At 41.9% G+C, this 23,612-nt stretch overlaps 1 protein-coding gene across 4 annotated transcripts in view; it reads left to right on the top strand.

Annotated features, from left to right (window-relative positions):
• The first annotated feature begins 682 nt into the window (after window positions 1-682).
• GATB (glutamyl-tRNA amidotransferase subunit B) overlaps window positions 683-23,612 on the top strand; it is a 62,544-nt gene continuing 39,614 nt past the window's right edge. For 3 of the 4 annotated variants that reach the window (XR_014515139.1, XR_014515140.1, XR_014515141.1), the window contains exons 1-7: window positions 706-893; window positions 3,583-3,733; window positions 11,785-11,898; window positions 14,639-14,837; window positions 15,986-16,108; window positions 20,716-20,829; window positions 22,914-22,998. Coding sequence is in view for 1 of the 4 variants with exons in the window: in XM_083457364.1 (XP_083313490.1) it covers window positions 742-893; window positions 3,583-3,733; window positions 11,785-11,898; window positions 14,639-14,837; window positions 15,986-16,108; window positions 20,716-20,829; window positions 22,914-22,998 (938 nt within the window). In the remaining 3 variants the exon portion in view is untranslated. Of the gene's footprint in view, window positions 894-3,582; window positions 3,734-11,784; window positions 11,899-14,638; window positions 14,838-15,985; window positions 16,109-20,715; window positions 20,830-22,913; window positions 22,999-23,612 lie in introns of all 4 variants that reach the window. The other variant, XM_083457364.1, reaches the window with a different exon arrangement.

Genomic DNA, 23,612 nt, shown 5'->3' with positions numbered 1-23,612 from the left:
GACACTTCCACCACGAAACAATACCAGGCCAAACCCTGATAAGATTTAAACAAAAATGAAACCGGCCCACAACAGCTATAAATAATCTTGAGCATATCACCATTTCAGCATGAAATTGTTTTGCTCACATTACAGGGAGATGCTCCAGTGCTAAAGAATAGAATTTCCAGATAAATTACTGAACTTTCCATTGCATAATTTTCTGTGCAAGCCAGACTCGTCTGGTGCATGCATCTTAAAAAGTATAATTTCCGTGCTTTCACGTTTACTGAGCATCTTGTAAGATTATATCTCACTTGAAAAATAAATGCATAGTCAGATAAGGAGCAATGGACATAGGAAAGAGGATTCTGTACGTGAACTGGGTACAGAGAGAGAGAGAGAGGTGAACCAGTGGAACAGACAGACTACTCTGCAGTATACTGTACTGCCCGAGGTTCCTTTTCATTCCAGACCACAGACACCTAATTTTGCACCCCACCCGCCCACCTGCCACCAGGGGGAGCGTGAACCATCGGCCTATCTATATCCACCGGCAGAAACGGCTGCAACAGATCAGCTCGCCCTCTCTCCGTACTACTCTCCCCATTGGACTTGGAAGGGATCAGTCGCGGTGCACCACGGGAAATGCTTGTTTGCTTCCCTTCGTTTCCTCTAGTCCGCGCGCGGTCGGGACTGCATTTCCCAGGAGGCGCCGCAAGAGGAGGTGGGTCACCTGACGCCTCACAAACTCCGAGCAAAATGGCGGCGCCCGTGCTGCGGTGCTGCCGGGTTTGGCTCGGGGCTGGGCATCGCAGCGTCGGGAATGCCGCCGAACTGCGCGGCCCGGAGGGTCCGGTGGCCGCTAGCGCGCTCTGCCGGAGTGCGAAAGAGATGACAGAGAAGCAGAAACGGTACGACAGGGAGGAGTAGTAACCGGGCTGGGTGGAGGAAGGACTCCTGCCGCATATGCTCGCCTCCATCCATTGCAATGTTTATTTGTGCTTCATGCAGTTCGTCTCCCTAGGGTGATATTCTGCGTTTTTGTCAGCCTCCCCCGTTCTCTTTTTCCCCCCATTTCACGACGCAGAGTGATTTTTAATCTGACTGTTGAAAAGGTCTGGATAGGAGCGGTAGAAGAATAAGGTAATTAACAAACCACAATCCCTGGCCTCCCCCCACCCACTGCTCCACACAAAAAAAGCTTGTTTCTCAAAGTTTAAAATAAAATGAAGGTTTATATAAATAGACGGAGGACCGTGTCAAAAAGTATACATTTCTTACCCATTTTTAAAAACCCAGTACTGTACTATGGGTTTTTTTAAAGTGCAAGTGTTCCTTTTACCAGTGGCACAAGTTTGTGGAGGGCAAAATGAGCATCACCTGGCCTAGAGGAGACTGTTCTTAACTCAATGGTAGAGCATCTGCTTTGCATGCAGAAGGTATTGGCTTCAAGTCTCCAGGTAGGACTGGGAATGCCCCATTAGAAACCCTAGAGGACCACTGCCAATTAATGAAAGTAGTACTGACCTAGATGAACTAATTGTCCAATTCAGTTCATCCTATGTTCCTATGCATGCATCACAAAAAATAAATATACAGTATGTGCACATTGGATTATGATGTCTGCAAATCTACACTGCCTTCTTTTCCTATAACTGCATAATAAATGACATGTTTGGAGCAGCCTTTAAATTGCAATTTCAAGCACACATGAGAAACTGTTGCATTAAAATCTGCTTCTTGTGGTTTTTAAGCTATCTACAATACAACAAAGAGTCTTGTGGCATATTAAAAAATTAAAATATAGGCACCAGTTTTTTGTGGACTAGAGTTTACTTCATCAGATGTGTCACCAGAGTATCATTCAGTCAATAAAGTCAACTCCAGTCCACAAAAGCTAATAAAACAATAAATTTGTTGGTCTTCAAAGTGCCATGAGAGTCTTAGCTGGTGTTGCTGTAGAAACCACAAGCATGGCTATCCCTCTGGAAATTACACTAAGACAGACATCATGCCAAGATCATGGTGCTCTTTTACAGAAGGTACAATTTGGGATTCCCACCCCATCCTGTAACCCATGGGTAGGCAAACTAAGGCCCGGGCCCCGAATCCGGCCCAATCGCCTTCTAAATCCAGCCCACGGACGGTCCGGGAATCAGCATGTTTTTACATGAGTATAATGTGTCCTTTTATTTAAAATGCATCTCTGGGTTATTTGTGGGGCACAGGAATTCTTCCCCCCCAAAAAATATAGTCCAGCCCCCCAAAATGTCTGAGGGCAGTGGAACAGCCCCCTGCTGGAAATGTTTGCTGACCCTTGTGTAACCTTTGTGGCAAAATATGCCATTTTAGTTCTAATGTTTTCTAAATGCATGTTGTTCCATAATTTATTCTGTGAAGTTCTGTTGAATAAATATCATAGGGATGGGGAACCTGTGGCCCTCCAGCTATTGTTGGATTTCAGCTCCTATAAATCTGAGCCAGCCTGGTCAGTAGTCAGGGATGATGGGAGTGAGAATCCGGTAACACCTGCAGGGCCACAGGTACCCCACCCAGATATATATCTTTTGCATCCTTTTCCCCCACCGATATGTTTTGAATTTAAGCAGAATAGTAACTTAAAACAATATTCAACAATAACTCTTAATTACTTTTCATAATAAATGAGATGAGAATGGTAAGCTCACTTTGTTTGAATAATTTCATTATAGAGAAACAGAAATTTGGTCTTGGTTGGGGTTTTTAAAGCGTTTTAATGTTTGAAAGAAGTACTATATTTGATGTATTTGCTTAGAGCTTTTCTGCTTTCCTAATCTCCCATCTTGATCTAAGTACTTCTGTCATCGCTACGGCGTAAGCTTGACTTCACCAGTGAAATATGATATTTGTGTCTTTTCTTTGTACAAGTCCAGATAATTACTTCCAGAACCTGTCAAGCGGTTCAGGCAGTAAAGGTGACTGTTCTCTTGCTCATATAAAGATTATGGATGTGAGAGCTGCAATTACTTTTCAGCAGATAGGAAGGTGCTTGTTCTTCCTGTTCAGAGAACCATCTCTTGAGTTGAAAAGATGATTTCTCTATTGCCAGACTACTGATGTTTATGCTAATCCAGTACTAATAGTGCTCTGTAGACCCACCTTTCCCAGCTTGAAAGTGACCATCTGACAGCATATGCATAATTGAATATGCCACCTGTCTGTTGGAGATTTCTCATACATAGAAGGATATCAATTAATATTTATTTTCTATTTCATAATCTCCACGGGGTACAAAATTGGATATCTGTCCAACAAACCCTTTCTGGATAAAATTAACTTCTGAAATGCACTTTAAATCAATGTAAGGCTTTCAGGATGTGGGTTTCTTTTTGCCTTCTAACATGCTGCTTATTGTACAATTTTCAGCTGTTTATGAAAACATTTCACAACATCTTTCGATGTTCATTATACAGCAGTTGTGGGCTTATAGTGTGCCCCAGCATACTGTTGAACTCTGATACTTTTGACATTTGTATTCTCCACCATACCACACCCCAGCTGTTTTAGAAATTTGAATTGCATCAACCCAGCTAGTGAATATTTCTTTTGACTTTCTTTTAGGAATGTTCCCTGGGCAGCAGTGGTAGGCTTGGAAATTCATGCACAGATCTGCTCCAACTCAAAGCTTTTCTCCGGTTCACAAGTCCAGTTTGCAGCAGCACCTAACTCCTTAGTATCTTTTTTTGATGCTTCTCTACCTGGAACGCTACCCGTAAGTTTGAATTGAATGCTTATATTAGTATTGAATTTTCAACAACAACAAAGCCTGTCTTATCAAACAGGAACAGGCAGCCACCATTAATTCTTCAGGTTTTTAAAATTATTAAGAGTCATACTATTTAAAAGGGATACTAGATGGTTGAAACACTTCTATCTAAGAAGGAACAAGCAGCTTGCAACTGCCACTTAATTTCCCTCTACCTTTTCCCTCCACATTGATTACTTTTTGTGTAATCTTGCCTTTTTAAATTTGTAAACTAGAGGGCAGTGCCTCTTGTATCACTTTCTTTTTTTAAAATATTAGTATGAGCTGGTTCAGCATACAATATTTGTCTGAAAAGCAGGATACAAATATAGCTACTTCAGATAAATGACCATTATTTAACAGAGCACCATCCATGTTACATGTACTTATGAGAAGCTTAATAACAACAACAAAAATACAACTGTCCTTACAGCTGGCTCATATGCACCCCCAAGACTTAATAAAAATTGTTCCTTTGCTTCTCCTTCTACAACAGGGAAAGTAATATGGGTTTGGTTTTCTGGACTTGGTAGAGCCACTGACTCCACAGGCTCTGATTTTCCTTCAGCTTTAAACACTGCTAGCCTTTTACGGCAAGGTGGTGTTTCCCTGCTGCCATAGCAATCTACAACATGAGCTTTGGGTAGTTTGCCATCTGAATGCTTACTTTGAAACTTGCCCTATGCCTGCAAGTGAGTGGAAGACTGTGAGCCTTCCTGACTGATTTCCTAACCAAACTACAGTATTTGGCCAAGCAGTTTGAAATTATTGACTTATTTTAATATGCAAAATTTGGTTCTGGCCTTTTAGTGCTCCAGCATAGGTTCTTTGGTGTGATGCAGTGAGATTACCTCTGCTTGTGTTTATCTGTAGGTATGTATAGAAACATAGGAAACTGCCTTACATCAAGTCAGACCATTGGGCCAGCTAGCTCACCATTGTCTGCTTGGCCTACTTTCCCCCAGTCCTCACTGGAGATACTGGGAGTTGAACTTTGGACCTTTTGCATACAAAACATGTATGCAACAAGAGACTGGCATCTGCTGCAATGAGATTATTGGATATTGAACGAGTTGCATATGGATAGAGATACTGCTAGGTGTGGCCAATCAGCTTTCAGCATAGTGTAGTATTGTTATATTCCTTATTTTGGACAGACTAAGTATGCATGAAGAAAAAGCCTTAAACCTACTGGGTGGTATCCAATGGTGCCTTTTGCCTTTGCATAAAGTGCTTCCATTCATGTAAGTTGGGACACCCCCATCTTCAGCCGTCTCCCCCTAACCCAATTAAGGCAACTGTTCTCTCCCTTCGAGTTGTTAATGATGGTTGAACCCAGAATAGGATACAGCAGAGAGGGCTGCAGTAAGTAGGACGGATTGGCAAGAAATGGGTATCATTTTCAACAAACCCTTTCTGTATTTAAGGGCATAAATGGATAAAACCCATTGATGGTTTTGTTGTACGTGTATGGCAGTTAAATGTAGTTGGACCTCTTGTGGGAAGCAAAGATGACCTTTCTGCTATTTTTTATTTGTAACGGAGCCCATGCTATACAAACAAAAGTTCCTGGATGCAGCTCTTGATGTGTCTTGTAGCAGGGTCCTGGGTTATGACTGAGGAACACCCATCTGAAGTATTGTAGAGCTGTTGTCCATCAGAATTGCCTACATCAGGCAAAAATGAGTGTGTGTGGTGGTACAGTGTATTTTTTCTGTATCTATACCAATAAAGTTATATGTTGTGAGCTACCTTGGGAGGGTTAATCCTGATAAATATAAACATACATAACAGCTTAGAAGTGCCTAGATAAATAAATAAAGCAAAATAAAGTTACGTGTGAAGATTGTCCCTAAGCACACATGGAATATGTGTGAGGGCAGCCTGCATGCATCTTGCCATATTCTTCTGGATTTCTGTACATTTTAAGTAGAAATGGTTGTTCCTTTTACAGTTGTTCCCTAGTGAGAAATCTTGAGCCTAAGCTGAAACAGCCTTCCTTTGAGATAAGAGCTCCTGATTAGTAGTCAGCTTGATGGCTAACCTAATGAAAAATTCGTGATCTGCTCTTGTTCACCTCCAGCAGAGGCTTTTATCTGTGCAAGGAGAGGGAAAGAAAAAAATATATTTTCCTTTGCAGTTTTTGGTAGATAAGTTGAAAGTGGATATTTAAAAATGTTAGTACTTGAGTGTCAGAATGTGATACGGAATTCTATTTTTATTTATTAGTATTACTGCTTCATAGGTTTTATTTTATTTTACGGTTTTAGGCAAGAGTAATGGTGCCTTCCTCGTTTTAACAGGGTACTTTAGTGTGCATGAACATCTTAATGGTTGCACAATTTAGTTAATGGAGTATTATTCCAGATGTGATTTGGCATCTGTTTTAGGCTTAAAATTCTGTCTGCTTTAAAGTTAACAGATGGAAGAAGTAGTCCTTTAGATACTTTAGTTGCATATGAAAATTTCAGTTGTTTTAAACACAAGACTGTTTATATTTATGCAGTAATTGCCAAACTTTCTTATAGCAGATACATTTTCCCAGCACTGTTGAAGGTTGGAAAACAGACACCAGGAGATCTTCTAACTAATCATCTGTGGGGAGGACTTTTGGGGAGGTGGGCATTAAAAGCAGTCATGCAGGTGAGGCAATTGAGACTGATGCTGGGAAAGGTGAGATTTAACACTTTACCTGCATCATTGTCCTACTCTAGATCACTCATTCAAAGCTATTATCCCCATAGGAGCGGTGGGTGGTGAGAGAACATACATGATGCATCTCTTCTGCTTCGAATTTCATTGTACTATCAGACAGACTGAAACAAAATGGAGAACTCAAGGACACACAAGAAGGGATTGTTTTAAGTGATTTTAATGCCTTTAATGTTATGTTATGTTTTACTTTATATGGGTGGTTATCTTGGGAGGCATTTTTGCCAGAAGGGCAGCCCATATGTTTAGCTACAAATCTCCCAAAAAGTCATACAGCTCACACAGAGATATATGCCCACTGGTTGAGCATTAGTAGCAATGGTACACTGACGACGCCTGATGCACACAAAGTTGGCTGCATAGGGTTGGGGCTTGCATCCAGTTAGGGAAGATGGCCTTACACTTTGGGCTCTTTCAAAGAGGCAAAGGGCCCTTGTGTGGCTCTCTGGAGTTCACTGGTGTACTCTTCCTAAAACCTGCAAGGAAACAATTCCTAATTACCACCTCACCATCCCACTAACATTCCGCATTAAAAATATTTCTGAAATCCTAGTTTTAAAGCTGGCACAGTGCATTTCTTGAGAGAGCGCTACAGATTGGGGTGTCTCCAGCTTGAATTTCGCTATACCATGAAATTAATCCCTTGTTTGGCTACACTTTTACCAAGTTGGCTGTTTTGCTTTTTAAAAATTGCATATGGCCACTGGGCATTTGCTGGATGGAGAGTTTGGTCATTCGTGCCATGAATTTGATGTTCCTGCTTGAAGTAGCGAGCAGGGTCTTTCATGAAATGGGTGTATAATTTAGCCAGCTTAAATCTACTCGCTTGGTTACTATGAATTTTATATTGATTTCAACTTCAGTAGGTGCCAAATGAGGTCAACACTGAGACTTTTGCAATCCTAGTTGTGTGCCAACATTTTTTATAGCTGGGGAAAAGTTAAACCAGGAGAGTGTAGAGCTTAATTATTTTGAACCTGAAGTTCCATATCAATAGTTAATTAATTTAGATTAATCTGTCACCTGGGGAATGATGTCTACAGCTGAACGTTGAGGAAGAATCATTTTGTTTACTGGAAAAGGTCTTGTGTCTGCAAAGCGATTTTTTGTGGTCTTCATTATTCTGTACTACAGTATCTAAATATTTCTTTGATCTGTCTTAAATTAGTTTTGCATTGGCAGAATAAAAAATAAAGAGCACAGTTCATTATTAACTTTGGCAAATCCCTTATGTAATTATTAATGGCACCTCATTTGAGGTAGCAAGGGATTGAATGTGATGGGTTATTTATCTGGAAGAAGGATCCAGCCCATTCACTGAACTAAACCAATACATGCACATTGATGATTAGCACTGAGAACATCTCTTTTTCCAATTTGCGCTTTTAATGCAGGACTGCCTTTATTGAATTTCTCTTTTCCACAAACGCCAATATTTGAGGGCTTTATTATGCAAGAGCTGCTTTCTAACAACACAGTTGTGGTAGATTAGTGAATCAATAAACTTGTAATAGCTCCTAAACATCTATATTAGATTTAAGTTTCCTCTTTTTTTGGTGTTTTAGTTTTTTTCTGTAAAACCATGGATTTTTGGGAATCCCAAATTGGAAGTTCATCCAGTTTGGAATTAAAGATCTCCTCTCCTCTCCACAGATACACAAACACACTCATTTGGCATTAAGCTACATTGCCAGAATAACCCGCTGGCTTATCCTAAACACACATGTGTATAAACAATTGCATATTGTTGTCCTTCTTTTCTTGTAGGATCAGTATAGCAGCTGCCAAAATGTGCTTGCTTGTGCCACTAGCAGACATATTGTTTACATACCTTTTACTGCTTACTTCCCCCCCAAATTAATAAATCATGGTTCCCAGAGTTATGTGCTGTTGGTGTGGAAGCACTGTTTTCACTGAAACCCACACAAGTGGTCAGAAGCTTTCTGCTAAGTTCTACATAAGTTTTACCCTTTAAAACTCTAGAAATACTTTTAAATAGAACAGTAATGAAACCCAAGTGGCAAAAAGAAAGGCTCCAGTTTCATGCAGATACTTAAGATAGCTGAACAGTTAAAAACCAATGTAAAATGCCAGGAGAGAGACAATTATGGATATTCTTTTATTTTGTAGAAGAGAAAATTTACAACTGACACCAGAAACACTTCCTGCATAGGAAACTATTATTTTGACACTAAAACAATTTAATACTTCAACAGTGTTGGCAATCTCTCATTTTGGTCTACAAGTCAGGACTAATTGGATCCCGTTCTGCTGCTCTTTAAAACATTTCTGCTGTATTTTACGCATTTTTATTTTAGGCTCAACAGTTTTCTCAAATGTATAGCGAACACCCAAGAAGCCATACCAGTTACACAAAAGGTTTAACAGCATCCTAGTTTTTTGTTTGCTTGCTTTTTGTTTGTTTGTTTGTTTGTTATATGCCATCTTTCCTTCAAGTGTATGTATCTCATTACCTTACTAGATTCAGATTTTGGGTTTCTTCTGTTATTGTTTAGTCATTTAGTCATGTCCAACTCTTCATGACCCCATGGACCAGAGCACTCCAGGAACTCCTGTCTTCCACTGCCTCCCGTAGTTTGGTGAAACTCATGCTGGTAGCTTCAAGAACACTGTACAACCATCTCATCCTCTGTCGTCCCCTTCTCCTTGTGCCCTCCATCTTTCCCAACATCAGGGTCTTTTCCAGAGAGTCTTCTCTTCTCATGAGGTGGCCAAAGTATTGGAGCCTCAGCTTCAGGATCTGTCCTTCCAGTGAGCACTCAGGGCTGATTTCCTTAAGAATGGATAGGTTTGATCTTCTTGCAGTCCATGGGACTCTCAAGAGTCTCCTCCAGCACCATAATTCAAAAGCATCAATTCTTCGGCGATCAGCCTTCTTTATGGTCCAGCTCTCACTTCCATACATCACTATTGGGAAAACCATAGCTTTAACTATACAGACCTTGCTTCTAGGACTGAGTTAATTCTAAAGCCAAATCATTGAATTCCTTGGGGCAGGGGACTAAGACTTGACACATATCATAGCCAAGTAGTATATATCTCAGGAAAGATTTGGAACTGTGCATCCTATTTACAGACTGGCTTTTTGTTTGGAAAGGGCCATTGCTCAATGGTAGAGCACCTGCTTTGCATATGCAGAAAATCCCAGGTTCAATATTTGGTGCCACTGGGTACGGCTGCGAAAGTCTAAACCCCAAAGAACCACTGCCAGTCAGTGTAGACATTATTTTATTATATGGACCAATGCTCTGACTAAATACAACACAGCTTCTTACGTTTCTACACGTTGACGCTCCTGTCCTAGAAAGCACGGGCATTACATCCTCCACAAAGAAAGCCATGGCAGAGGGGAGGAGGAAAGAAAATGTTTGAAGTGGAGGAAGTTCCTTGCAGAACAGCAATAATTTCTTCATCTTGCTATTCCAGACAGTTATACTATGATGGAGCACAGAATAATGGCAGTTCAGCTGCCATTTGAAATCGGTGACAATAGGCACACTTTGAAGCTCCATATTAAAGGAAGCTTGGTGATTTCTTTCCATTTAATTTAAGGGAAGGATGGAGAACTTATGGCCCTCCGGGTACAACGGCAACAGCGTTGGACCATTGACCATGTTGGCTGGGGCCGACAACAGAATTGGAGCGCAACATCACCTGGAGGGCTGCAGGTTCTCCACGCCTGACTTAAAGCTGTATTAACCTGGCCTGAACAAATAAAGACCCATGTCCTTATATTAGAAGAATTTTGAAAATCTGATTTTGAGCGTTATCAGATAGTCAGTCTGAGCGTCCCCCTCCCCTTCCACTCCAAATCCTGAGGATTTGGAAGGTGAGTTGGCACATAAATAAATTGACATCCCTTGGCATGAGAATGGAGAGTAGGGCCATGCCCACAACATACACTGAAAGCACTGTTATCCCTCTGAGAATCCTGGAAACTGTACTTTAAGGGTGCTGAGAGTTGTCAGGGGGCCCCTCACAGAGCTACAGTTCCCAGCACCCTTAACAGCTACACTTCACAGAATTCTTTGGAGGAAGCCGTGCTTGATAAAACTGCTTTAAATACAGTGGTACCTCGGGTTACATACGCTTCAGGTTACATACGCTTCAGGTTACAGACTCCGCTAACCCAGAAATAGTACCTCGGGTTAAGAACTTTGCTTCAGGATGAGAACAGAAATCGTGCTCTGGCGGCACAGCAGCAGTAGGAGGCCCCATTAGCTAAAGTGGTGCTTCAGGTTAAGAACAGTTTCAGGTTAAGAACGGACCTCCAGAACGAATTTAGTACATAACCAGAGGTACCACTGTATATGGTGTGAATATGACCTAGGTTTTGACACTGGATTTCACTTTTATTTATTGCATGTTGTGAGGCTTATCTGTGCCCCACGATCAGAAATGATTTTCTGCAGTGTCAGAAATTACACTTGCTTACCCTCTGTGTATCCACACTTTTCCTTGGTCTTTCAAATCCAAATGACACAAAGAGAATGCTTGGAAAGATGTTCCATGTTGCTGTGGTCCTCAATTGCCTTCTGAAGCACCTGGGCTTTAAAAGGTAAAGGTACCCCTGCCCGTACGGGCCAGTCTTGACAGACTCTAGGGTTGTGCACCCATCTCACTCAAAGAGGCCGGGGGCCAGCGCTGTCCGAAGACACTTCCGGGTCACGTGGCCAGCGTGACATCGCTGCTCTGGCAAGCCAGAGCCGCACACGGAAACGCCGTTTACCTTCCCGCTAGTAAGCGGTCCCTATTTATCTACTTGCACCCTAAAGTGCTTTCGAACTGCTAGGTTGGCAGGCGCTGGGACCGAACAACGGGAGCGCACCCCACCGCGGGGATTCGAACCGCCGACCTTTCAATCGGCAAGCTCTAGGCACTGAGGCTTTAACCCACAGCGCCACCCGTGTCCCTCACCTGGGCTTTACTGTAGCACTATAGGAACCCCTTCCTGTGAGTTGACTCTTGCCTGTTTTTCACTTACATCAGTAGCTGGCAAGGGTGGGAACCAAAACCTTAAACCTGGGATGTGCCATATGTTCAAAGCATGTTTCTATCCCTGAGCAGCAGCTTCCACCCCACTCACTCTGGCATGGGAAGATACTCTTTTGCATAAGGCTCCAGCGTCTTGCTGCTGAGGCCGAGCTTCCCACGCACGAAAAAGACAGATAATGCTTCTTGAAGGCAAGCAAAGTGGAATGTGCGCTGTTTAAAAGGCAGTGTGTGGGAGAGGCATTTGTTTCATACTGGGTATCTGAGTGAAGTCATCTGTCATGTTTCTTTAGGTTCTCAACAGGAGATGTGTAGAAGCCGCAGTGATGACGGGCCTTGCGCTGAACTGCACCATAAACAAGAAGTCCTTGTTTGACAGGAAACACTATTTCTATGCAGATCTGCCTGTGAGTATGTATTGAGCTTTGTCCCTCAGCAAATCGGAAGAGGGGCAAGCCTGGAGAACTGATGGGGAAAACAGGCTGGGAGAAGAGATGGTTTTTTGTTCTCTGCCACTGTTTTGCCCATCCAAGCACTGAGCCCTGATGAATAGACAGCTGTAGCCAGGCTCTTTCTGATTGAAGGTGATTGTCCTGATTGCTGACTGCAGTCCTGCGCCTCATGTTTCCAATGGCTTTGGATAATTAAATTGAGAGAAGGCGCTGCTAGGGCCAGACTTCCTCTATTCCCTCTAATTGTCTGTTAGGGTTAAGACAAACAGTCTGATATTGATCTTTGTGTTTGAAACAAATGTATTACAAATCTGCATTATGGTCCTGTAGACATCACAGGCATTAGTTCTCGTTACTTTAAAGGATCTGAAATGCAACATCCTGTTTTTACATGTCGCTGATCGCAAAAGCAAATGAAGAAGACTTTTAAAAATCATGCAGTATTACCTGCTGATATTACAGATGGTGCTTAATATTAGGACCAGACTTGCTTTTTCAAACGTAATGAGGCAAAGCTCAGATCTAAAGTGAAACCCGTCCATTCAAATTCATCAAACAGTCAGGATTTATCGTTTTAAAATTTAAATAGGGGCCTTTGTTTTTCCTTAAAGCCACAATTGTAATGCTAAAGATCCATGATAGTTTTTCTGCTCTCTGCAGAAAATCCCTGCATCAGGAGTAGAGAATCTCCAGCCAGCCTGTGCCCACCTGGCCATTTTGGGGAAGCCATGACCCACCTAATATCATGCATCCATTTGAAGAAGCAGTTTGGATATGTGCACTGCAGTGCGCCTTCAAACCTCCATTTTGTGGAAGTTTGAAGGAATAGCACAAGGGCTCTTTGAAAGCCCTTTGTAAACATTCCTGCGAGCAGTGTGGGTTGTTTACTAAGGGCTGTTTGAAAGTCCTGCCAATATGGTATTCAAAGGGCATCATCACCTGATATCATTATAAGGTGAGGTGATTGACAAGTGGTTGGCCTCACCTACTTGGCAAATTTGGCCAGAATAGGTTCCCCACCACTGCCCCATATTCTGGGGATGGGATGCAATGGCAGGGAGGGAGTATCTCCTTAGAAGTGTTTAGCAGTGGTGCCCGCCCTGTGGGACGCCCTCCCTTCAGATGTGAAGGAAATAAGCAGCTATCTTCTCTTTAAAAGACATCTGAAGGCAGCCCTGTTTAGGGAAGTTTTTAATATTTAATGCTGTATTGTTTTTAACACTTGATTGGAAGCCGCCCAGAGTGGCTGGGGAAACTCAGCCAGATGGGCGGGGTATAAATAATAAATTATTATTATTATTATTATTATTATTATTATTATTATTATTATTATTATTTAGAAGAAAACCCTCTAATAAGTTGCTGTCATTGTTGACTTCTACACCTGTATAAAAACCTTTCAAGGTAGATTAGATCAAGAGATAGAGGTTGCCAAAGGTCACCTAGGCCAAACTAAACATGATGTGGGAGATCTCTAATCAAATCACCTGGCCTTTATAAAAGTATAAAATCTGCCATGGGGAAGGGTTGTGGAGCTGGAGAAAAGATGGTTAGCCTTCTTTGCTATTCTGTTTTCTCAGTCAGAACTACTGGTCCTGAGGCTGATGAGGGCTCCACTGGGAAGAGGTGCAGTATGCACATGCAGAGACCACAAGTGGTTTTTAGCCTAAAAACAACGGGGGGTGGGAAGCCATGTGGTTCCTCTTAAACCTTAACAAGTGGGTGGGGGATCCATGATTGTCTACTTTGACTGTTGCAAGTTTATATGTGAGTGGGAATTTGAAAGTGTGTTCATGGTGCTGTATACAAAGACCGTATGAAAATAAACAACAAAATTCCATTCTGGGTGTTGATTAAAGAGAGGTTGACTGCCAATTCTGTTTGTTATTTTTTGAGCATTTTAAAAGGGGTTCTGCTTGTGGTTCAACTTGAAATAGAAGAACCATCAAGCCACTCATTAGGGTTTGGAGTTTCCCTTTGAGGTTCACACACACAAGCCTTAATTTTAGCCAGGGCTCCCTATAATTTAGCCCCACAATCTATATTCAGTGCAATCACATATGACACACAAAAGGATAATAAAGTATTATTACACTGTAACAAAACAATAGAAGTCACATTTTGTTAGCTCAAAACACATGCAGTCTGCCCCTTTTCTCTTGCCATACAGTGTGTTAAGTGCGCAATGCCCAGTTTGTTATGAGGGGGAACTGGGGTAGAACACTAACGCAGAGTGTGACTTATGTGAAGGGGAGAGATAGCAGGCGGGAGAGGATACTTGACCCTTCTGTCAGCCAGTTCAATCTTACTCCCCAAGGTGGTTTTTCTCATGCAAAACTGCCCTAAGCTAGCATTATCAGAGCCTGTAATGAGATTCATAGTTTTATTACACATGTAGATAAGATAAATGCTACTTTGGAGATCTTTGGACGGTTGGATATGAAAAATGGGGCTTCAGATAGAAAATGGAATGCCTGTTTCTTCTTGTCACTTGTCATCTGTTAGGTTTAAAAAGTAATCATTTTAATGGGGAATGGTGGAGGGGAAAGCAAAGGGGAAAGATTACACTGAGTCTTTAATGTGTATTGCATGAATTTGTTGTTAATAATTGCTTAGAGAAAAGGGCCATCTATTGGAATATAAAGCTGATATACGACCATTTTAAAATTGTTGATTGCTACAATTTTAAATGCAGGCTGGCTATCAGATCACTCAGCAAAGGCTTCCCATTGCTGTGAATGGGAACTTGTCATACATTCTGCGCATGGGGAAAAACCAGAATGAAATGGTAGCCAGGAGTGTGAGGATCAAGCAGATACAGTTGGAGCAAGACAGTGGAAAGAGTCTTCATGATGATTTAAGGAGGCAGACCCTTGTGGATTTGAACAGGGCAGGTAGGTTTGATACTCTTTTATCTATGTAACTATTATTTATATTTTTTAAAAGGAAAAAGGCAGCAGCATTCTGTGCTTCTGTCTGAGGCTGTCAGTGTTACCTCCTGATTCAAGTTGTTCTGCACACAGAAACATAAACTGAAAGGCTGGCTTGATCAAGGCATCAAGAGAATGCCTTTCTTACAGCTGCTCTGCATGTCTGGCAGTAAATCCAGGGATGGGACTCTGGATGATAGTTGTGTTTGCCATTTTCTAAGGTGAAAGGTGAATCTGGATCCTTCATACACGCTCAGGCACACACAGAGAGAGCTGTTCTTCAAGCCCAGGTTCTTCCAGCCAGCAGTGTGAATGGAAGAATGTGGATTTAGACATGAACTGAATGGAAAAGTGTGAGATGACGGATTGATACAATATATTGAGTGTGGCACAATATGGCCTAGATGCTGAACCATAACATCTCAGCCCACACATACATGCTTACTATTTTGTGTAGGGGAAAGATTGAGGTTTGTTGGGGAAAGTTTAAGCACCTTCCACCTTCTGGGTCTTGCTGCCAGTTCTGTTTTTCAGTGGCCTGTGCTGCCAGGCCTGATTTAAAAAAAGAAATAAAAAATTGCCAAACACAATAGAGAGGAATTGCTGTCTCTGAACCTTCTCCTAGCCCGAATTAGGAAGTGTCTTGGCAATACTATGGGTCGCTATGACCTTGTTGAATTTTATTACTTGATGAATTTGTTCTCGTCATTTGCTTTCATATGCCAATGTGTTTGATGTTATAGTGATTGCAATGTTTGTTTGTTTTTTTAATGCTACTGCGATTATTGCGAGCCTCTTTGTGCTCAACATTTTGTTGCTGGAAAAGCGGGATACAAATATTAAATCAACTCAACACTGCTTTTGAGCTGTCTGCTTTCCCCTTGAAAAATGTTGGACCTCGTTTTTTCTCTTGGTGATAGAGGGAAATGAGCGTTCGTGTGCCGGTTCTGCAGATCCAAGCGTTTTGACAGGGATTAAATAATAAATGATTACCAGTTTCTCCTGACACAAAAGCTTAAGCACTTTTCACGTGGGCTCTTCATTTTTAATGTCTGAACTGTTTACATGAGATCAAAAGCTGCTGTTAAGAATTTCTTGTCTGTCTCTGGTAGGAGTTGGCCTCATGGAGGTTGTCATGGAGCCCGACATGTGCTGTGGGGAAGAGGCGGCTGCAGCAGTGAGAGAGCTTCAGCTTATCCTGCAGGCTCTTGGGAGCAGCCAAGCAAACATGGCAGGTAGAGACCTAGGAGGGCATGTTTATCATTCCTCAGCTGTAATTTTCCTCTCACAAAGGCACTTTCACGGCATCTTACTTACTTTGCCTTCCAGCTGCTTATCATTCGGTATTGTTGTGGTGCCGTGTTGTGTTTTGGTTCCTTTTCTCCTTCGTCAAAATCTTCTGATTCTGAATTAAGGTCACTTGCGCCTCTGGTGCCTAAGAGGGGCCCAGCTGCCTCATCTTCAGCTCAGATTCTTTTGTACTCCTAGGCCTTTCTAAATTCTACATAATAAATCTTAGCAGGAAGGGAATGACTGATGGCTTCTGTGCTGCTGCTTCTCCCTCCCCCCTCCCCTTGCCCGCTTGCCTTCCTTCCAAGTGATGCTGTGATGCAGAATCTTTGGAAGAACTGCAGTAGCAACCCGACTATTAATTTCTGGGCTCACCTCAGCTATGTGGGAGCAATCCTGGGAGGGTTTGGAGGAAGGATCAAGCGATGCGGGTAGCAGTGGATGCTTGATATCAAACACTAAACACTTATGTGTATGTATACATATACCAATTGCATATTAGGATTCGTCCAGCACCTCAGAATTAATTCTAGATCAAGGTCCCCTACTATAGTGGAGCTCATGAATAAGCATCAACATCTCTCACACTCAATTCCTCATTATATTGTGTGCATCCTGGCACCTCCCCTTTTCCTTCATACTCTCGTCTTAGCATGCAGCCTCACAGTTGCTGAAAGCAGCAATAATTATTTAGGAGGAAACACACTGTCTGCTGTGGGCTCTGTGCTTCCGAACAGTGGTCAGCACTGTTGCTTATTTCTGCCCCTCCTGTTCAGAAATCATCAGCAAAGAAAAATTGTAGCCACTTAAATAGGCCAGCTGCCTTCCAAATAAACCCTCAGTGGGGCATGGAGTGGATGATGGCGTCTGCCACTCCTTGTCAGTTTACTTGAGGTTTCCATTGCTGTCTGCTGCCTTCCCCAACACCAATTCCTCTGCTTACAGTTGCAATAGTTCCTGTTGCTGATGGTGTCAGTTGCTTTTAAGAACTTTTTCAGGAAAGCAGCCTTAACCTGGAAGAGGTTTCATTGATTTTTATCCTTTTTTATTATTTATTTGTTTCCATTTGTTTCCTGCTTTTGTATTGAATGGTGCCCAAGGCATCTTTTTAGGTATTCTTTGTGATGGCTTCTTTTTTTATTTTCAACACTTAACTGAAGTACCAAGCACCCATAAGCCTTGACAAGGAGCATATTCCTTAAGATAAAATTTTCAGGGAATGCACATTAATTTGCATCCCTTTTTTCCAATGGTGGATTTTTAGCTGTGAAATTCTTGTGGGGCTTGCACCATTTGCTCCTCTGTCTGCTAGTGGTATTTTTTTCCTGCAGTCTTATCTGATTCAGCCACATTCATTTTTCAGCCAGTGATACAGAGGCTACTTTTGTATTATCTGAGCTATTTCTCATTGAGGATAAGTTTGCCCCTTCCTGCCTTATCTATCTTCCAATTGAGTGTGGAGACAAAGGCTGAATTCAACATCCATCCTTTCAGTAGCAAGTACCTGCAGTGTGCCTAGATCAGGTACATGACTTCATTGCAAGATAATCGGGAAAGGTGAAGGCATTTGGGGGGAGATGCTAGCTGTCTGATTGCCATGCCGTGCCCTTGGGTCTAGGAGAGTCTTCAGGAGTAGATTGAGCACATGGTTGCTACCTACAAGAATGGGACTTTGAAGTCAACTAAAAATGAAGGTGAAGGTATGACCTGTCAAAGGGTAAGCAATAAGTAGTTCATCTGTAGCTAGGAGTCTAAGAACATGCAATTGCTTAATGGACACTTAATCCAGAAAGAGCATTGTGATAAAGGACATAGCAGAACCACAAATGAGCTGTGGGCCAGGGGAACAGGTAGTAGAGATTCACTTCCACTCAATACAAATACAATTTCAAGTCTTAGGGAATGCAGGCAGAGTTTCAGTTACTCTACAGTTTCATTATTGCCCTGTGGAATTTGGTCCTGGGCATAGAATATCTGACAATATTTCCCTTTTTTTAAAAGAGAAATATTTCTAGTCCTCAGGATTTGGGGAAATGTGCTTCCATATAGCTCTTGCCAACCTAGCAGTTCGAAAGCACGAAGTGCAAGTAGATAAATAGGTACCACTCCGGCGGAAAGGTAAACGGCGTTTCCGTGCGCTGCTCCGGTTCGCCAGAAGCGGCTCAGTCATGCTGGACACATGACCTGGTAGCTGTACACCAGTTCCCTCGGCCAATAAAGCAAGATGAGCACCACAACCCTCGACTGGACCTAACGGTCAGGGGTCCCTTTACCTTTATCTTTACTTACATATAGATATTTTGTAGAATCATAGGAGTATGAAATGTGTCTCAAGGACAAGATGCAGATTTTTTTGTTTGCTTGGTTGGTGCTGAGTTTGGGTTCCTGCACTTGTGCAATACATACACAACCACAGATTTGGTTGTGTATATAGCTCTCAATATAAGCAAGAGGTCCAATGGCTTCAGTCAGTGATGTTCAGGCCTTCTGTCTTGAGGGAACCCTTTTCATATTAACAAGCCTACCAAGGAACTCGTGTATGTGTTGGCTCATGAACATCTCCAGATAGGTCTGCCTGAAACTATGTTGAGTGGACAATACTGAGCTAGGTGAAACTTCATATCTTCCTTTACTCATAAATTAGCCAATCAATTTATTGAGCCAATCAGTTTATTAAGCAGTCTAGCTCTCTGACAAATGTGCTTGTTTGATAGACGTGCTTGCAAACACAAGTTTGTTGTATTCATGCAATTTCATACTTCACACTTACAGTATTCATACTTTACTATAATATAAAAATCGCCATGTGTGAAGTATGCCAGAAGCTGTTGATCAGAGGAGAAACAGATCCATACCCACAACTAAACCAGCAGCATGCAGTCATCCATCATTCTGGCAATGAGATTGCCTTGCATCCATGCAGTGTTTTTTTTTTTCTCCCTGGGGGTACGCAGGGGTACGCATGCCCCTAAACATTTTGTGAATATTTGTACTTTTTTCCATTTACTGTATTTATCTCCGCCCAGTTTGAACTATAAAATGGTGATTTTCTTGAGTCAAAATGAGAGTACCCCCTAAACATTTTTAAAGAAAAAAACACACTGCATCCATGTGCATATGCTTTGTGAGAACGCCTTAAAAGGAAGGGTGCTGTTCTCCAGCACTTTTTCTGCCTAGTGTTCTTCACAAAAATTTAGAATGGGAGCACTCGTGTCTTTGGAAAGTGCCCTTGAGAAGACTTAGCTCTGGCTGGACAACCAGTTTTTATCCTTTACAAATGCAATTCCAGTGCTGTTTACTGCTTTGTGTAAATATCCAATATTTGCTTCACTTTAAAGGGCATTAACTTAAGTGTTGATAAGAAGGAAGATGCAAAAGTGTGTGTGTTCTGTGTCATTTAGCGGGATGGCATTTATTGGGGAGGGTGTTATATTGGTTGCCAGACTGTTAGATACCTGTTTTTAAAAGGATGTGGAAAAGCAAAGAATAATAACTTGAAAAGGCTTGTTGTGGTGTTTCTACCCCAGCTTTCTCTTTTGCAGGAGATTGCCCTCTGCATCACTTTCTACAGGCTATATGTATGACACTTTTTGGCAGCTGGGAAGGCTTCGAAATTGTATTTGTGGCAAAGATTACAGTTCCTTGCAGGGAAGGCAAAAACAGGTTTCTGACACCTGTCCTTGAGGCGTAAATTTTCAAGGACACTTCAGTAAATCTGCCCTGAGCAGTAATTGGCTTTGTGACAGAGCCATGTGAACTCCTCAAATGATAGTTTCATACTAGACAAAAGCCATATTCTGTCTTGACGTTTTGTGGTTTCACTGCTTGCCGTTAGGGACTTTGGTCAGATTTCTCTTCTCTTCCTAGGGAGGATCATCAAAGGACCTTCGTGTACAACTATTAGTTTGGTTAAAACCTCAAGAAATAAAGTCTGATTAAAGGAGGTGTCACATTGCACAAAGTTTGCACAGTAGATTCCAAATGTTGTGCCGCAGTTCTCTGTGCTATGTAGTCTTGCCAGGAATTTGTATCTGAGCTACAAAACCTTAATGGGGGGCATGTCCTCTATTTTTTATATAAAAAAATAGACTATGGCTGCACAAATCCCATATAGCTCTGAAGCAACGACTTGAAGTCTATTCAAAATGAGTCTAGAAGCATGGAAATGATGTAAGAGCTTCATTCCATTTGATTTCTGAAACGGTTGAGTATTCTCTCAATTGCTTCTGTGTCTTAAGATGTATCCATCTGCTATCTTGAGAGGGATGTCCATGTGCTTGTTTCACAGCTAAGAAATGTCGACGGGACAAATCTCTAGAAGAGATTCCAGTGTGTGTGGGTGTTGCCGTTGACATAACTGTCAATCCCTTCTTGTTAGATCTTCAGGTGTAGAAAGATGCAGGCAAGAAGGAAGAAATGGCCCTTTGATTCTCTTCAGGGACAGCTAATCCATGTCCCTGTCCCAAACTTTTATTGGAAGCCCTGTACTTGCAGATAATGTGGAATTAATTCCATTTGATGAAATCTCATTCTACTGCTGATATCTCTTTAGAGGGTCAACTGAGAGTAGATGCCAATGTATCCGTGCATCGCCCTGGAGAACGTCTTGGAGTGAGGACTGAAGTGAAGAATATCAACAGCGCCCGATTTCTTGCCAAGGCCATAGGTAAGTGAAGCACTTCCTCCCAAATGAAAATCTGGGCAGGGAGTTAGGAATCCCATGCCAGAAAAAACCACATCAGTTTCTGTTACTGGGCAGGTTATGCTAATAATATATACAAACCTGCTACCTCTAAGTTGCATGCATTGTTTTGATGTTTGTAGCCTAGCTAGAATCCTTCATTGTGAACTGTAATAATGTTTTGCGTTAATAGCAGTCTCTGTGTGTAGAAACCTTTGGCTTTTGTGTGACTGGGATGTAGCTTTTGCCCCTGGCCACAGATGGTCTAGAAATACAGTGATTGGAACGAGCCTTTGGGGGAGGAGACCTTGACCGGGAACATAACTTCTTTGCTGCCTTCCTTGTTTGGAATGGCTGCTTGTACCATCACTTCTGTAATCAATAGGACCAGGTGCCTGCAAACTACTTAAACGGTACTTAATTGGCTGAAATGCAAGCATGCTGGTTTAATTTGTTCTTCTTAATTCTGTTTTCCTTGTTTTAAGTTATTACCTTATATTGCATGTTAGCCCATTAGGTGTGCGCACATGCATGAAATGTGGTGTTATAATACAGGGAAAGTATAATTTCTTGGCTGGCAGTTGATTGGTGGGTTTTTGTTAGCAGGGCCTCCTCTGCAACAAAGAAAGCAAAATGTAATGGCTTGCTGTTTAGCCCATGACAGTTTTAGTTCCATAGTAGCACGGCCACATTCCCTTAGATGACGCAAAAGATGCAGAGTGGTGGTGGTGGGGAAGTATGTGAGCCACAGAGAATGTGCATCTGCAATGTGAGTGTCGCATGAAGAGGCGGATGCTGCTATGTTTCTATGCAAGAGAATTATTGGGCTCAAAATAGAGAAAGGGAAACATGGGAGGGAGCCTGAATATTGTCTAGCTGAACCCCCCTACAATGCAGGGATATACATACAGTGGTACCTCGGGTTACAAATGCTTCGAGTTACATGTTTTCAGGTTGCGGACCGCGGGAAACCCAGAAGTACTGGAAAGGGTTACTTCCGAGTTTCGCCGCTCGCGCGCGCGCAGAAACACCAAATTGCGTCACGAGTGTGCGCAGATGCAGCGCTGCAGGTTACAAACGCTGCCGGTTGCGGACGTGCCTCCATCACTGATTACGTATGCAACCTGAGGTTCCACTGTACACCATTTTGTTCATATGCTGCCTTTCCATAGATAGAACCATGCTCAGGGCCACTTACAACATGGGGGGAAAACCATAATCACAAAACGTAACAAAAATAGTCATAAACAATCAATAAAACATCAAAAAGTACACCACCAAATTGCTCAGTTTCCACATAAATCATAGTAAGATCTGAAACAAAGACTCAAAAATAGTAATATAACAGCAACAACCCCCCACAACAAAAACGCTAAACAATACCTCAGCCCAGGAGTCTGTTCAGTAGCCTAAGCTTTTGTAGGTGGAGTCAGTCCCAGGCCAGGTTGGGAAGCATGTCTTCCAGGACTCAGTCAAGATTTATGAGTGCCACTATATTTTAGAGGAAAGGTTGTAGCTCAGTGGTAGAGCGCATGCTTTGCATGCACAAAGGTCAGTCTGTGGCATCTCTAGGGAGAACCAGAAGGACTCTAGTTTAATCCTGGATTGTCACTGCCAGGTGGACCAGTGGTTTCACTTGGAGTAAGACAGCTTTATTATATTTCTGTATATGCGGGTTATTTTTGCATCTTAGGGTGAGTCAAAAAACACAGAACTTGCTCTTGATCTCCAAAATAAATTAGTCCAACAAAGGCCCTTTTGAATAAAGGTGGAGATAAAAGTGTGCAGTCAGTCTTAGTCTGTATGAGAGCAGAATGACCGTTTCAGCTGTATGACTTCAGGGTGTTTTGGAATGGGATTGTGTTGAAAATTTATGCCTTCCAAAAACGGTATAAATTAAATGTCAGAAAGCAATTCAGTTTATTTGTGATTCTCTAATATTTCTGTTAGGCTTACTTTGGCATTGATAAGCGTTTTAAAGTGTGTGTCTCCCCAACCCCCCAGGTTTGAAAATTTAAAATAGGCAAAGGTGCATCACAACTAAGCTTAATTTTTTTTTTTTTGTTAAGACTATGAAATACAAAGGCAAATTGAAGAGCTGGAGAATGGAGGAACTATTTTGAATGAAACCAGAGCCTTTGACTTTAAACGTGGGTAAGTTTTTCATTCTACCATTGGTGGGGATTGTTTTTTACATATTGGAAGGACACACCCACCTCCACCCCTCAAAAAAAAAAAAAAAATCAGATGAGAGGAAGGCAGCATTATTAGCCACAGAGCCACCCTGAACATATCTAATGCTCTGTTCCTAAACAAAATCATTTTGAATTATGGACCCATGGCCTGTTCATATAGCCACTGGACATGTGGTAGCTATGAGGGAAGTACTTTGAAATTCTGTGTGATGGTTCTTGCCTGTGGCAATCTGGCTTTCTGCCATATTTGTAGTTTTGGTTTTCTACACATTCTCCTTTTTGTGTTTAAATGCTGAAAGTCAAATTCTACAGAGGGTGGACTTGGCATACAACCACCAAAGCGCCTAGGTTTCTTCCCCCCTGCTACCTGTTACATACTGAGATAATCATGTGATTATGCCTCTGTGAGTGGGAAGATTCCTATGTATAGATGCTGAAGTCGGCAGATTAATAATAATAATAATAATTTATTATTTATACCCCTCCCATCTGGCTGGGTTTCCCCAGCCACTCTGGGAGGCTTCCAACAGAATATTAAAATACAATAGTCTATTAAACATTAAAAGCTTCCCT

The sequence above is a fragment of the Podarcis tiliguerta genome, assembly GCF_965153285.1.
Source record: "Podarcis tiliguerta genome assembly, chromosome: 9".
Classification (NCBI taxonomy): Eukaryota; Metazoa; Chordata; class Lepidosauria; order Squamata; family Lacertidae; genus Podarcis; species Podarcis tiliguerta.
The sequence above is the reverse complement of the archived record's forward strand: the minus strand, read 5'-3'. Positions and strand labels throughout refer to the sequence as shown.